Here is a 15,185-nt window from a genome sequence, read left to right as displayed (position 1 = left end):
GGTCTCAGAACAAACATGGCAGTCATCATGACCAATCATAGTCTGCACGGGGAGCCCATAGGGCAAATGTGGTGAAGACTGAAACTAGTCCCAGTAAGGGGGAGGTTCCAGAACAAGCATGGTGTTTGGTTAGGACCAATCACAGTCAGATGGAGGTCTCAGAACAAGGGATGCAATGATTGGTGGTCACCAACCCCTTTGGATATCTTGGATTTGCAATAGATTTCTACCTTGCTGAAAGCTTTATCTCCATCCCTAATCAAACCCACCTGATTTAAGCACTGCCTTCAGAGTTTCTTAAAGAAGGATTGGTGTAAAATCTGTTGGTGTAAAAAAAAGTGAGCATGAAGTTTCCACAGCTGCCAGAAGCATCGCTCCTCTGACAAATCCTTTTGAACATCTTCTCGATTTTAATCTCGGCATTGTGCCAGGACTCGTCGGTGTGACATGGGCTTCAGAGAATAGCAGTAAATGCTTCCTCTAGTGCCTCCATTCATGAGAAAACTCTTGAAATCTCCCTCCCGCAGGATGTCACAATGTTTACCAGCATCTCTGTGTGCAGGGGACTGATTTCTACTGTCTGTTTGGTGGAAGGTAAAAGCTGCACTAATCTTTAGAGACGCAGGAGCATGCAGTCCACCAAAATGACTGACATGACAAATTCTAAAAAAAAATCACAGAAATGCAAATAATGGTATCACTACACCTCCTTCATGTAATCCTGCCTCAACAGCACCTAAGGAAATGCTTAGAATACTGACTTTGCAAGGTTGGACATTTGTCATTGTCATTCAGGTATAGTCTAGACCCAGTTTATTTCTGTAGTGTTGTTTTTCTGTCTGGAATTATTCAGTCAATATATTCATTTAGTGCTTTTACATTACCACAGCCATACATTTTAAAGCATAGACAGAGGAAAAGATGGAGTCAGCTTGTGTGTGCAGTGTCTGTGCGGCACTGTTCTCTTTCCATACAGATACTTTACGCTGCTTTAAGCCTCCCCGTCCTGTCCTGAGCCTATTGGAAATCCAGCTCAGGGAAGGCCGTATAAAATCCAGCTTCCTCTCTGATTAGCCGAGGAGCTTGTGGCTAAACTTTTCTGGCTGACTCGTTTCAGAACACTCGCAGATTACAGAGGCCTTCGCCCAAAGCTCTGCGCGACACAGAAACCAGGGCTGATTTGAAAGAGAAATTGATTTTGGAAATCCACTCTTAAGAGCCGTGCTCCTTTTGTCTTCAGGTACAGGCGAAGGCGATTGGAAAGCCTCTGTGTGGGGAAGCTGGATATGCAGTTTTTCAGAAGTCCTAGCTTTACCCTGACTTTTAACAACAGTGATGACTAAGAGGATTCCCGTTACTCAGACGAGCCAGTTTGCACATTTTGTTCTCGCCAAGTGAGAAAGAGAGATCCATTGATGTCGAAGGTTCAGTGTCTCGTTCGCTTTAGTGAAGTCAGGAGGAGGTTTCAGAACAAATGTAGTGGTGAAAAGGTACAAGTGCAGTGTGAGGGACTGAGGGACAAATGTGGTGGAGATTGCATAAGACCAGATGCATAAGGAGGGGTCCCAGAACAAGCATGGTGGTGCACCAGTCTCAGCAAGGGGGAGGTCTCAGAACAAGCATGGAGGAGAATACGACCTGTCACAGTCAAGATACAGGTTTATCCTTCTGCATCAAGTCATAGCAAAGCAAAGAGTCCAAAGCCTGTGCATGTGGCCTATGCACATTTTGCACATTTCTACACTGAAGTTTAAACCACAAAGGTGGAACTGTGTAGGTGGTAACACAAGGCTTGGCAGATTTGTCACAGTTGCTGCTGTCTGTGTTGCACGAAGTGTAGTTACAGTACTGGGGAGGTGATCAACTGGCTACACCATTTAGTACATGACAACGTGTTGGTAACCCATAGGATACAGTGTAGATTTGACGCAGTAGAATAAATTGGCCTTAAGGTGGTAGTCCTTGGACAAGCGTGGTGAAGATTATTGACCAGTCATTGACCTGTCATCGCAGAATGGGTAGGTCAGTGCAATGAATAGTGGTGACCAATCTTTCAATTCAATTTGGATTCATGTAAGCTTGATCTCCATCCCTTTTCAAGCATCTCTGAAGACATTGATTAAATCCCAGTAAAGGACTAGTTGCTGTAAGTGGAAGGTCTCAGAACAAAAGACCTTTCGCAAAAAGAGGAAGCCCCCATAACAAACATATTGTTGAATTGTAGACTAGTCATAGTAAAAGAGAGGTCAAATGGTCAGTGGTCACCGTATAACCACAATCTGTTGTTTTTCTACTTGAAGTGCCTTTTAGCAAGTTTGATCTCCAACCCTGATCAAATCAACCTGATTTGGAGTAATACTTGCTTTCAGAGGTGCTTGGAATGTGTTGGTGAAAAAGTGGTTATCACAAACATTAACACAACGCAAAAAAGAAGCTCCAATTCTCCTCACTTTTAACAACAACTATGGCTGAGATGAGTTTGTTTGTACATTTTGTTTTTATCAATTAAAAAAGAGAAAACCGTTGGTGTCAGAAGTCCATCGTCTTGTTTGCTTTTTTCGCTTCTATGGCAAATTACTTTGATGCACGATATGAGTATTTTTAGCTCCTCAGCCAGACTCCTCAGCTAGACAATAGCAATTACATAACCTCCACAAGGTTGAGATGAGGATGCATATATGACATCATTCTTAGTAGAATCATAAACACATACACAGATCTTTGTCACTCTTGCTTGATCCATGGCCTATGCACAGCTTCTTACCTTCATGATGATGACCAGCACTTTCAGACCTTCTTTTTTGCAGTCTGCTGCTTCCTTTTTGAATGCCTCTTGTTCTGCATAGTGGTTTCTGTTCTTTCACTCTGCTCCGTGGATGTTTATGCCGATGCTCCAGTCTCTTCCTGTCTTGGCTAACTGCATGCTTTGTTTTTCTTTGTCTTTTCTTTCTGCAATGCCGTGGTTTTTCCAATCCGCTTGTGATGCACCTACGTCCATGACCTTGACCTCGTGCATGTGCTCCTTTGTGGCTGTTCAATCTTCTCCTTCTGCCGTTCCTTTGTGCATGTGTGTATGTGTGTGTGTGTGTGTGTGCTGCTATGTTATGGTCCCACCCACTTCCCGTTCAAATAGCCGGGTCGGAAGTTCTTTGTACCCCCACAGACATCTGAATTTTCCCTATCGCCCAACACTAGTCCCCTTGATTCCCCAGAACAGCCCTGTGCTAACCAAATTGAGGCTCATACACCAACGCCCAACTCATTGTCCCCAAATTCAGCATCCATGTCGCTCCTGGGTCCGTGCCCCAAGACCCAGACTCTTCCAGCCAAGCCTAAAGTTTCCGATAAGCCCTTACACGCCACTAGATCTAACCCATTACCAGACACTGAGCCCCAGCCCATTTCTGCAGCACGCTCAGAGCCTTCCACCCCATCCCAGCCGCAGCCGCCTCCCATTCCCGGCAGCCCTTTGGTGCGCCGGGTCACCCCCATTATCACCGCCCCTCCTCAACTCTCAGTGCCCTTCACACCCATCACGCCTCTCGCTCCAATCCGCCTACACCACTTCCACCCTGTACCCGGCTCTGACCACAGCACCAAATCTATCCCCACCATACAGGTGACCCCCCACCCCTCCCCCAGGGGCAGTCCTCTCCCCACCCCCAAAGGGACACCCGTCCACACGCCCAAGGAGAGCCCGGCGGGTACTCCAACCCCGACACCTCCTCCAAGCCCCTCCATCGGGGGAATGCCCTGGAGGACACGCCTCAACTCCATCAAGAACAGCTTCCTGGGCTCGCCGCGCTTCCACCGCAGGAAACTGCAAGGTACGCCAGAAAACAGCAGGGACGACATGAAAAGCTACATCTAGCATCGAAAGCATTAACAAGCCTCAGACTGGCACAACAGGATAAAGGAAATGTTCAGTGAAGGATTATATTCCACAATTTATGAGGACACTTTAGCTCTGACTTAATGGAAGCTTATACCCCTGCATGAAGTTGTCAAGGAGCCTTCCTTATATTGTGTCTGACACTGTTTGATAAGCTGCAATTTGTAAAAGCCCACTAGATCCAACACTGTACAGTTTAAAATATGCATAATTAGGGAATTTGTTCAATTTAGTGCATTTTAGGGCATCGTGTACAACAACTGTACAAAGCCTTTTTAGTATAAATTAAGCTATTTTTAAGGAAAGACAAAATAGCTCACAAACCAAATGCCGAATGAAACATTATATCTCTGTTACTTAACTCTTTCAGACCTGAATTGTCTCCAGATATAGAAAAAAATATTGAGAATGCTTTTTTTGTCTGCATTGCACATAAAAGCAGACTCTACAATTCTGCTATAAATTCTATAAATCAAATAAATCCAAACTAAAAACAAAAATATATATATATATATATATTTCTTTTTTCATTGCATTGGAAGCCTGTGTGTAATATTTTAGATTTCATATTGATCTTTTTATTTCATAAACAATCCCTAAACAGTAAAAAAACATGATTAAAAAGTGTCCTAAATCACATTAAATTAGTTTTAAATCAATTTGCTGTATTTTCCCAGTGTTTTGCAGTGGGTGGGGCCAAGCTACCGTATCATTGGTTTATAAACTTGTTCATTGGTTGGTTTGTGGTCTATTCTGAAGGAGAACAGCTCTCAGACAGTGTTGATAATGTGCAACAAAACATTTACAAATAAAGAAAATACATCATGTCCATTGAAATGGATGCAGAGTGTGAAAGGGTTAAACAATGGGGAATTATAAGAATATATGCTTTTATACATACTTTTACAGAATGGACAATACAATAAACATAAACCATTCAGTGTAGTTAATGTGAGAGTAGAAATCAATTTAACAGACTAATAACTGCTAACAGTTACCTTAGTTCTTGGTGTTCCAGTTTAAATGTTATGGAGATAAAACATCATAGAGCTCAATTCCTTCAGCTTCCTTCCAACATAATAATCAAGAGGTCCTCTATTTCTATAATTTAAATCAATGTCTTTATCAGTGTCTTAGCTTCTTAGTAATCTTGCTGAGCTAAAGAGCAGAATCTGTGCATGTGTCGCTTCATCAAACACAAACACACTCTGTTTGAGGATTGAGCTTGTCCAATCTGACCAAACATTTCTGAACAAATTTGAAGAAGGACAAACGGCCACGGCACACTAAATGAACATTTGTGCTGGTTTGCGTTTGTGCTGTTGGTGAGCTCTGGTCATTTAGCTTCCTTTTCATCAACATATCCCAGTTATACAGTAGATCATTACACTGCAGTGTTTCCTGCAGGAATCTGCACACTTTTAATGAACTGCCAATTTGTTCAGCCTGGACCTAGTTAAACAAAACTCTTTACCTTATATACACTCCTCAATAAACTGAATAATTACATCATCAAATTATTGTACAATATATGGATATGATATCTATATTTTTGCTGATCTAGATATTGCCCTTAGTGTTTACTTAGCGAGGTCAACCCATTAATGTAAAAGTATCTATATGTTTCCTATTTACAAATGCACCTTTTAATTATTTAAAATGTTTATATTTCAATTCCCATGTCAGTGTCCTCTTTAAAAGGCTGCAATTGCATTATTATGGATTAATAATGCATTATTATAATATAAGTGACATAACATAGTTTAAAAATGACTATAATACAGTTTCTCACAATTATAATGTTTGGACAGTATAGATTTAAAAAAATAAAATGTGTTATAATGACAATATCCTTCTCCTCAGAATTATTATTGGTTGTTATTCAAATTGCAGTTGTATAACTGAGTCAGTTCATTGGGAATGCACATTTTTAATGACTCGTTTTAATTAAGTTTGAATTAAACTTGAAACTTGAAAACTTCAAATTTTTGCAGGGTATAAGATTTCATTTCTTCTTATCAATGTTAGCCTTGTAGCTTCAGAACAAGTTAAGAACCAACATTTGAAAACCCACATGTCTTGGTTTGCAGAAAATATGACTCTAAATTGGATTTTATTTTTTTTTTTTTACCAAACTATTGATTTAAGAGTGTGTTGTTCTAGGAAGCTATTTCTGTCCATGTGTATGACTTTAAGAGAGATAATAACATCTTTTTGTAGAAATGGCAGAATATATAGATTTATACTAGAACACAACCAGCATGTGTTTAACTAGTTTGTATTATTTGATAGTTTTCTTAAGTGCATTTACACCCTGTCAGTGTTTAGATGTGTGTGCGGAGATGTAAACTTACTGTCTGTGAAGAGACTATGACTGTAGTTTAGATTTTTTTTAGATTTAATGCAGTAAAACATTATTACCTCATCCTAAACAGTTCCTACCCAAGAGGAGATGTCCAGCCTCACACCAGAGTCTTCCCCAGAGTGAGTCCTTCTGTGATTGATTACACACACACACACACACACACACACAATCCACAATCCAACAACTTCAATCAAGGGTTAAAAAAATGTAAGTCACATAACATTTGTAGTAGGTTGGTTTATTAAATCCAATATACAATATGTATATCTGATGGACCATTTTTTTCAAATAGTGGGAAACTAAAAAAAAAAACAATAATAAAATAACAATAATAACCATACCAGAGCAACAACTCCCAGCAATACGTTTGACTATACTGATCACCTTATAACACTGTAGCACACACCATAATATACAGGGTTTGTACGGTCATGAAGAACCTGGAAAAGTCATGGAGTTTGAAAACAGCAATTTCCAGGCCTGGATACATTTTGTAAAAATCAAAATACCCAGAAGGTTTTGGGAAAATCGTGAAAATTAAAAAAAAAAAAAAAACAGTTTATTGACTGTTTTGGTTTAAAAAAAATGTAATGTATGGCTTTAATCCATTACATCTCTAATTGCATTAGCTAGCTGTCCATGTGGGTCCTATTCAGACTGGAGTTTCAGCTTCAACCATAACTGTAAATCCACACAGTGAGAGAGAGAAAAATGCTGATTGGCTGTCTGGCTTCATTCAGACACATAGGCTGTGTCTCAATTAAGGGGCTGCATCCTTCGAAGGACATGGTCTACGAAGGTGTGTCCTTCGTAGGATGGGTAGGCTGCAGTGGCTCTACTGAAATGGGACACCCTACGGAGTATTTCCTGTTTCCTGTTTGAGATTCTACCCGCCACAATCAAAGTTGAGAAATGAGCCTGAGATTTTGATCTAGTTTTGCTTCAGACCACAAAATACCAAACTAATTAAGTCCAGGTTAATTAACTGTGCAATTACTTAAATATTTTAAATGTGACCGGGTGGAACTGAACATAAACAAATAAAAAGGCGTTTGAAATGAAGTATATGAGAATAAATTAGAATAAAGTATTATTTAGTTTATATATATATATATATATATATATATATATATATATATATATATATATATATATATATATATATAAACTAAATAATATAAATTATATAATATATAAATAATATTTGTAATATCTATAAGTATTTATATATCTATAAACTACATAATACAGCCGACTCCTCTGCGCAATGAATCTTGGGGTACTGTAGGCTGTGAAGGATACACCCGGTGCATCCTTCGTTTCCTAGAAAGAGAAGGCTGCATTCGTCGGCCGCATTCGAAGGAGTCTTAGAAATGGGACAGCCTAGTCGCACCGCGGTGACATAATCGGCCTTAAAATTAGTCCTTCGAAGGATGCAGCCACTGAATTGAGACACAGCCATATAAGGCAGAAATTTATGCAGAAATGTTTATCAGCTAGTGAAAAAGTGAGATATAGGCCTGCTATAACCACTTTGATATGGATTTGTATTTATTTGTTATTTTTTGCCATGTTATTCAAATTTGCCAAAAAGCTTGGAAAGTCATGAAAAGGTGATGAAAATGTATTGTTTGAAAAGTGTATGAACCTTGAATGTAACACTATAGCAGCTGAATTACACCATAGCAACCACATGGACAACCACAGCAGTCACCTAGCAAACCCACAGCATCCTCTTAATAACACTACAGCTACAGTTCAACAGCTGCTTAACAACACCAAATAAACCACCTAGAGAAACATAGAAATCACTTGTCAACACCATAGCAACCACCTAATATAACACACATGTAACAACACCTGTCAACACCTAAGGATCCACTTAATAACACTATAGCATTCATTTAGCAACACAGTGACAACCACCCTATAGCGCAAAAGCAACCACTTAGCAACACCATAGCGTAGCAACCTGAATCTGAATCTGAAAAAAACACAAGTTTCATACAGATGACACCACAGCAACAGCCCTGCATCAGCTGTGCTTTTCTCAGTGTTGTTATTATTATTACATTATTATTAGCCTTTTATCCTTCAGCACATTTTTCTCTCTGAAATCATTTGAAGGTTCATGTTTGATGAATAACAAAAGCATGTGAACACAGCGCATTCGAGCCCAGACAGAGACGAGCAGTGATTCTGCTGCATATTAAAGAATCAGAGATAAGGTACAGAGCAGGCTGAAGACGGAGCGCCAGAACGAAGCATAAAAACGCAGTTAGTCTGCAGAGCTGCGTTCTGTAGAAGAGGAATTACACGTCTGCAGCAATAATCATCCATTGATGAAAAAAGCCTCTGTGCACTTGAACTCGATTCGCACAGCTTCACACCTCTCATAAACGCGATTAAATATCATTGTGAGCAATGTCTGGCGCTGCCAAGCCTTTTAGTTTTCTGCTCTGTCTCTTGCTCGCTCTCTCTTTCTTTTTCGTTCTCTCTCGCCATCTATTTTTCTCTCTCTCTGCTTTCTCTCTCTCTCTCTCTCTCTCTCTCTTTATTGGAAGCCTGATCCTGTCCGCCTCTCACTGTGACTCTTCTTGCCACACACGCTGCACACGAGGCAGCAGTCTGAAAGTTTTCCCTCACGCTGAGCAGCGCCTCATCTCCGGCAGGACCACACTCTTTTCTTTCCTTTCCTTTGTTTTATTTTTCCTTTTTTTTTTGTCTTTCTTAATGCATCAGGCTTTCACTGTACCAGCTGGATATAACTCCTCTCTGCCTCTCTCTCTCTCTTTTCCTCTCACTCTCTCTCTCTCACTCTGTGTCATAAATGCATTTTTTTGCCTGCTCCTGGCTGTGTGTGGAAAAAAAGCACTAGCCTAATGCCTTTTTTTGCTTCCTTACAAACTGAATCTGCAGTAACAGGCAGAATTATTATTCAGCAATAACAGATCTGTAGTTTTTGCTACGTTCACACAGTGAGGCGAGGAGGCGGACGTAAGCGAGAGTCTTTATTAACAAGGAAAACAAACAATAAACCAAAACTGAACTCGAGACTAAATATGAGATACATGAGCAGACAGGACTACTAGAATAAACACTCAGATAGAATAAACTTCAGACAGAAAAAACAAGAAACAAAGCAACCTAACAGACGTTAAACACATACAAGAAGTGACAAGGTACACTAAAAACAAAGGGGCTATAAATACAAGAGGGAAACAGGAGCAAGAAACATGAAACACCTGGGGATAGGTAACGAGAGGCGGAGTTACAAAATAAACACAGGTGAAAACACTAAAGACTAAGGCGGAGACATGGGGGGAACACATAGGGCCATATGTAGGGGAGAACATAGCGTCAGACAGGAGAGAACCAAAACAGGACTTGATCTACCTGAATATATCTTCAATTTGACTTCACATATTAAATTATATCACGCTATTAAAATGTGATTTTATATGTTTTTACATTTTAAAATGTAATAATATGTGTTTATGTATATATTATTTTGCTTTCTTTTCACAGACTTGCCAAAAAGTCATGGTTTGGTAATTTTATCAACCTGGAGAAAGAGGAGCAGATCTTCGTGGTGATCAAGGACAAGCCTCTGAGCTCCATCAAAGCCGACATAGTGCAAGCCTTTCTGTCGGTAGGCGAATCCTTCCCCTGCGTTCCCGCTCTCATTCCGTCCCCGCTGTCTGAATCGCTCTTCTGAATACTCGCACGCTCTGCTGTATTTTTTCTGGGTAGCGTTATCAGATTGAGGGCCTGGGCCATCACAGCAAACATGTTGATAGACTCAGTGTTTCAGCGTTTTGTCAACATACTTGTGATTTATGTCACAATTCAGAAAAACGCTAAGCCGTGGCGCTTTCGAATTTTCCCCCCAAGCAAGGCATTCATTGGAGGTCAATAGAAAATGAACCAAGAGCAGTGATCATTAGCATATAGATGCTGCCGCAGTGAAAGGCTCTCGGTGCGGAGGTGGCAGTAAACGGTCGAGTTGCGGCGCTCTGCCTGCTGCTATTGAGGGTTGCTTGTTAGCTTGCGAAAGTGACTTTTCATGGCCTGCTGCATGGTTCCTTATCAACATTGTAGAACGTGAGCAGAAAGTTTGTCTTTGAAAGATGTGAAAGGTGATTTTTTTGAAGGATGGTGTGATGTCTCTTGGTCTGGAGCTTTCTAGTTTTTTTTTTTTTTGTAGAACATATCAGAAACATTTAAACTGGGTGGTGACGGGATATCTGCATGAGTTGATATAGTAATTCGGTCACACTAAATTCATGCCAAAGTCAGTGTAACCTTTGTTGTTTGTCGTGCTGTGAGGGACTCAAAGACACGTTGAAATCAGATTTAAGCGCCCAGAGCAGACAGACAGAGACACATCTGTACAAATCTGATTGTAAACCACCTCCAAATGTAGTTTGCATTAAATTAGTACCTGGATACAATGTAGATACAGTGCAGGCCAAAAGTTAGGACACACCTTCTCTTTTTCAATGCGTTTTCTTTATTTTCATGACTATTCACATTGTAGATTCTTACTGAAGGCATCAAAACTATGAATGAACACATGGAGTTTTATGTACTCAACAAAAATGTGAAATAACTAAAAACATGTTTTATATTCTAGTTTCTTCAAAATAGCCTCCCTTTGCTCTGATTACTGCTTTGCACACTCTTGGCATCATTCTCTCAATGAGCTTCAAGAGGTAGAGTCACCTGAAATGAACAGTTTTCCAACAGTCTTGAAGGAAGGAGTTCCCAGAGGTGTTTAGCACTTGTTGGCCCTTTGCCTTCACTCTGTGCTCCAGCTCACCCCAAACCATCTGGATTGGGTTCAGGTTCGGTGACTGTGGAGACCAGGTCATTTTTTTAAGTACATAAAACTCCACATGTGTTCATTCATAGTTTTGATGCCTTCAGTGAGAATCTACAATGTAAATAGTCATGAAAATAAAGAAAACGCATTGAAAAAGACTTCGCATGTATCGGAGGAAACATGTGTTAGTCTTCACCCTCCTGGTGTGTTGGGGCCTTACTAGTGATAGAGGGAGTCCTAAAGAGTGGGTTGGGTAATTAGCAGTGTACATTGGGGAGAAAAATGGGAAAAATTAGAAATAAAATTATTTAAAAAAAAGAGTTGCTGATTCAGTGGAGTCTTTTAAAAAGCGTTTAAAGACTGTTCTTTTTAAGCAGAATTTTGGATAATGTATCATGGTCTTGTGTAGGATTATTTTGTAAAGCACTTTGTGACTTCTGTCTGTGAAAGGTGCTATATAAATAAATTTTACTTACTTACTTACTAAAAGTATTAAAATATTCTTTTTTAAAAATAACTGAGTTCAGATACTTTATTGTGTTTCCATGATTGACATTAGCATTTAAGTGTGCATCAGTATCTCAATGACTTTACTGATGCCATTTTAGATTAAATAAAGACCATTAAATCCTAAATTCTCACAGCAGTGTTCCAGAGTTTAGTAAAAGATCGTTGCAGATGAATAGTGCAATAGTTTCCCAAACAGGGATTAGGCCTAGTTTTGGACTATGCAGCAATTTGAATAGAGAGACATTGAAAAGCAATACTCCCATTTTTTTATCATCCCTGTCCAGGAAAAAAACAACCCATACTGTATTTATGTATGATATTTGATTTGTATTTCCAAAGATAAATTATAGATAAATGATCGTTCTTTCTTTCTCTCCTCTTTTTTTTTTTTCAGATTCCGAGTCTCAGTCACAGTGTGATATCTCAGACGAGTTTTCGGGCGGAGTATAAGTCCACAGCAGGCCCCACCGTCTTCCAGAAGCCTGTGAAGTTCCAGGTGGACATCACCTACACAGAGAGCAGCACAGCCACCAAGGAGAACGGCATCTACTCCGTCACCTTCACCCTGCTCTCAGGTAAATACAGCACCAACCACACTCATCACTAGATACCTCAGCTCCAGATACCAGGAACCTTATTCTATACCTGCGAATAACAGAGCGCTTTGCTCTTTAAGAAGCTGAACATTCGTTTTTTTCACAGTTTATTTTATTTTATTTTTTACCGCCCTGTCTGAGGGTGGTGGCGACTTTTTAAACTGAAAGGAGGGGGAAGCACTTTCCGTAAAGTGTAGGTCATTCATAGCCTGCTGTTTCAGACATGACTTCTCTGCAGGAAGCTTTACTGGAAGCGTCCCCACCTTTCCTCTCAAAGATTGAAAGAAAAAGAAATAGTGAGAGAAAGAAATATATATAGAGAGGGATAGACAGAGAGATAGACAGCAACATTGAGTGTCTTTACATGTGTTTAGATGCACATCATCTGATTATGTACAGATCTGATTATTTAAGCATTCATGTAGACAGCATACTCACAATTCCTTGGATCGGCGTAAGGTCTAAAAATAAAAAAAGAATAAAATCTTAATCTTGAATAATATGATAAAGAGAGCTGGGTTTCATCAAATTAATTGGACATTTCACTCCAGGTATCTACTTAATTCAGAGTTTTCTTACATACAGTATGTCTAAAGCCATATCTAGACATATCAGAGGAACGTATGTGAAAAATAATTCACATTTCTACTCAGTGATAAAACTCCTGCAGGAGGAGCAGTGAGTTTTTTGGCTGTCACAATCATCGCGTTCAGTAGCTCCTCCATTTCCACTCGATGTTGTGTTTATGTGTATCTCCGTGGAAACCAAAGTGCGCCCAACGTGTAATTAAGGTGCGTGGCAGTGGACAAATAGCTATTTTATTAAACGTGAGGTGATGAAACTCAGAGATGTGAATCCGGACGGGAATTATATTACCGGAGGACCTCGGAGTTCAGCAAAAAAGAGTAGATAATTCAGATTGGAATTTTCTCAGAGGACAACTGAGGAAAACACATACATGGTCGATCTAGACGGGAATAAAATTACAGAGGACCCCCCCATAAAAAAGAAAATTACCCCAGGACCCCCTGAGAAACGAATCCCATCTGAATAGGCCTTAACTCTGTGCATGCACTAAGGAAAGATGCTGAAACTGAAGGATTAAAAAAAAAGAAATGATCCTCATATTTTGTCTTTACGCCATAAGTTTGGGTGTTATGTTATGTTTATATGTCTTATACTATTATAATTATTAGATAAGATTAGATTATTGATTGGTTGCAAAGCAGAAATCTAATCAATAACCTAGTTCATGTAGGAACATTGATCAGATTACTGAAAAACTCGTATTTTCTGTAGTAACTTGATTATAAATTGAATGTAAAGATATTTATTGAAAGCCAAAGTAACTGACAAAGAGATAGAAAGAGAGAGAGCATTTCAGAATATTATATGTTTATACACGCCAAGGTCTGGGATATGTGTTGGAACAGTCTGTGCTCATTTTCGACATATTGGATGTGGGAGGATGTGGCATGAAGACCTGAGCAACTTTAAGAAAGGCCAAATGGTTATGGCAACATAACATTCAGACCATCTGTGAAATGGCAAAGGTAGTTGGGTGCTCATGTTTTTATCAGTGGCATGGACTTACTGAAGAGTGATTCCCAAAGAGAACCAACCATGAACCAGTGGTAGGGAGTTGTGCACCCAAGGTGCATCGATATGCAGGTTCATTAAAGGCAATTCCATCAGGCCATAAATGACAGAAGGGCACCAAATGACAGAACTAGAGCCAGTGGAAGAAGATTGCCTGATCCAGTCATTCCTGTTATTTTATTTGTGTCAGATGTTTGTCCAGGTACATACAGTATGTGCCATTTACTGGTGGAAGTGATGACACAGATACTATGCCAATACAAGCTGTATTGCCAAACCTATTCCTCATTAAAAATGTGTGTGATTCTATTGGACACTCTACCCCTAGCACAAAAGTTGCATAGGATGGATTACCACAGGACACCTTTAAGAACCTCTACAACTTCATAACAAGACAACTGACATGTGTTACACATTCATTTCGCACTACTTCTATATATGTAGCTCAATTTATATAACATAAACGTTTTAGACCATATCAGTTTAAAAAAGTATTTTAATCATTTATTATTCCTGGTGACTTAGTTTCCATAGCATTGCGTTCTAATCCAGATATATTTGCAACTACTTCTTTGAGAGTAATAATTCTTTTATATATATATATATATACACATATATATATATATATATATATATATATATATATATATATATATATATATATATATATATATATATATATATATAAAAATAATAAGCTTGCAATTTTAATTTTATTTCCCCAATTTACACGGCTAGTTACCCAACCCACTCATTAGGACTCCCCCTATCACTAGTGATTCCCCAACACCAGGAGGGTGAAGACCAGCACATGCCTCCTCCAATAAATGTGAAGTCAGCCACACCGCCTCTTTTCAAACTGTAGCCATGTAGCATCACAGCGCACTCGAAGTCAAGCGCAGCGACTCGGTTTCGATACATCAGCTCACAGACGCCTTGTGCTGAACAACATCACCCTTTGGAGTGATTTGTGGAGAGAGCACCACCTACCCACCCAGAGAGAGAAAGGCCAACTGTGCTCTCTCAGGGCTTTGGTAGCTGATGGCAAGCTACATGAACAGGATTCGAACCGGTGATCTCCTGATCATAGTGGCAGTGCTTAGCCTGCTGGGACACTCAGAGCCCTTGCAATTTAATGGCCTTTATGTGCAGTTAAATGCCAGTGTCAGTCATGCATACAGTCATTCCTGTTATTTTATTGGTTTCAGATTTATTTATATGTAAATATATGCCATTTACCTGTGAAAGTGATGAAACTGGTGCATTCAGCATCATGCTCTCTAGACTGTTTACACCTGGAAAATTAGTTTAGATCTTAATCCTCAGTCCAACTTTAGTATTGTGGAATATGTATCTTGGAGGAACAAGTGTAGTTTGCAGCAGTTCCACCTTAAAACC

General features: G+C 39.5%; 1 protein-coding gene across 8 annotated transcripts in view; it reads left to right on the top strand.

Moving 5' to 3' along the window:
* brsk2a (BR serine/threonine kinase 2a) overlaps positions 1–15,185 on the top strand; it is a 343,610-nt gene that overhangs the window by 313,489 nt on the left and 14,936 nt on the right. For 6 of the 8 annotated variants that reach the window (XM_049474717.1, XM_049474716.1, XM_049474718.1 and 3 more), the window contains 4 exons: positions 3,620–3,827; positions 6,328–6,376; positions 9,786–9,909; positions 11,987–12,167. In XM_049474717.1, the coding sequence (XP_049330674.1) occupies positions 3,620–3,827; positions 6,328–6,376; positions 9,786–9,909; positions 11,987–12,167 (562 nt within the window). Of the gene's footprint in view, positions 1–3,133; positions 3,828–6,327; positions 6,377–9,785; positions 9,910–11,986; positions 12,168–15,185 lie in introns of all 8 variants that reach the window. The other 2 variants (XM_049474712.1, XM_049474711.1) reach the window with 1 other exon arrangement.

The sequence above is a fragment of the Astyanax mexicanus genome, chromosome 2, assembly GCF_023375975.1.
Source record: "Astyanax mexicanus isolate ESR-SI-001 chromosome 2, AstMex3_surface, whole genome shotgun sequence".
NCBI lineage: Eukaryota > Metazoa > Chordata > Actinopteri > Characiformes > Acestrorhamphidae > Astyanax > Astyanax mexicanus.
This window is presented reverse-complemented; position numbering and strand designations above follow the sequence as displayed.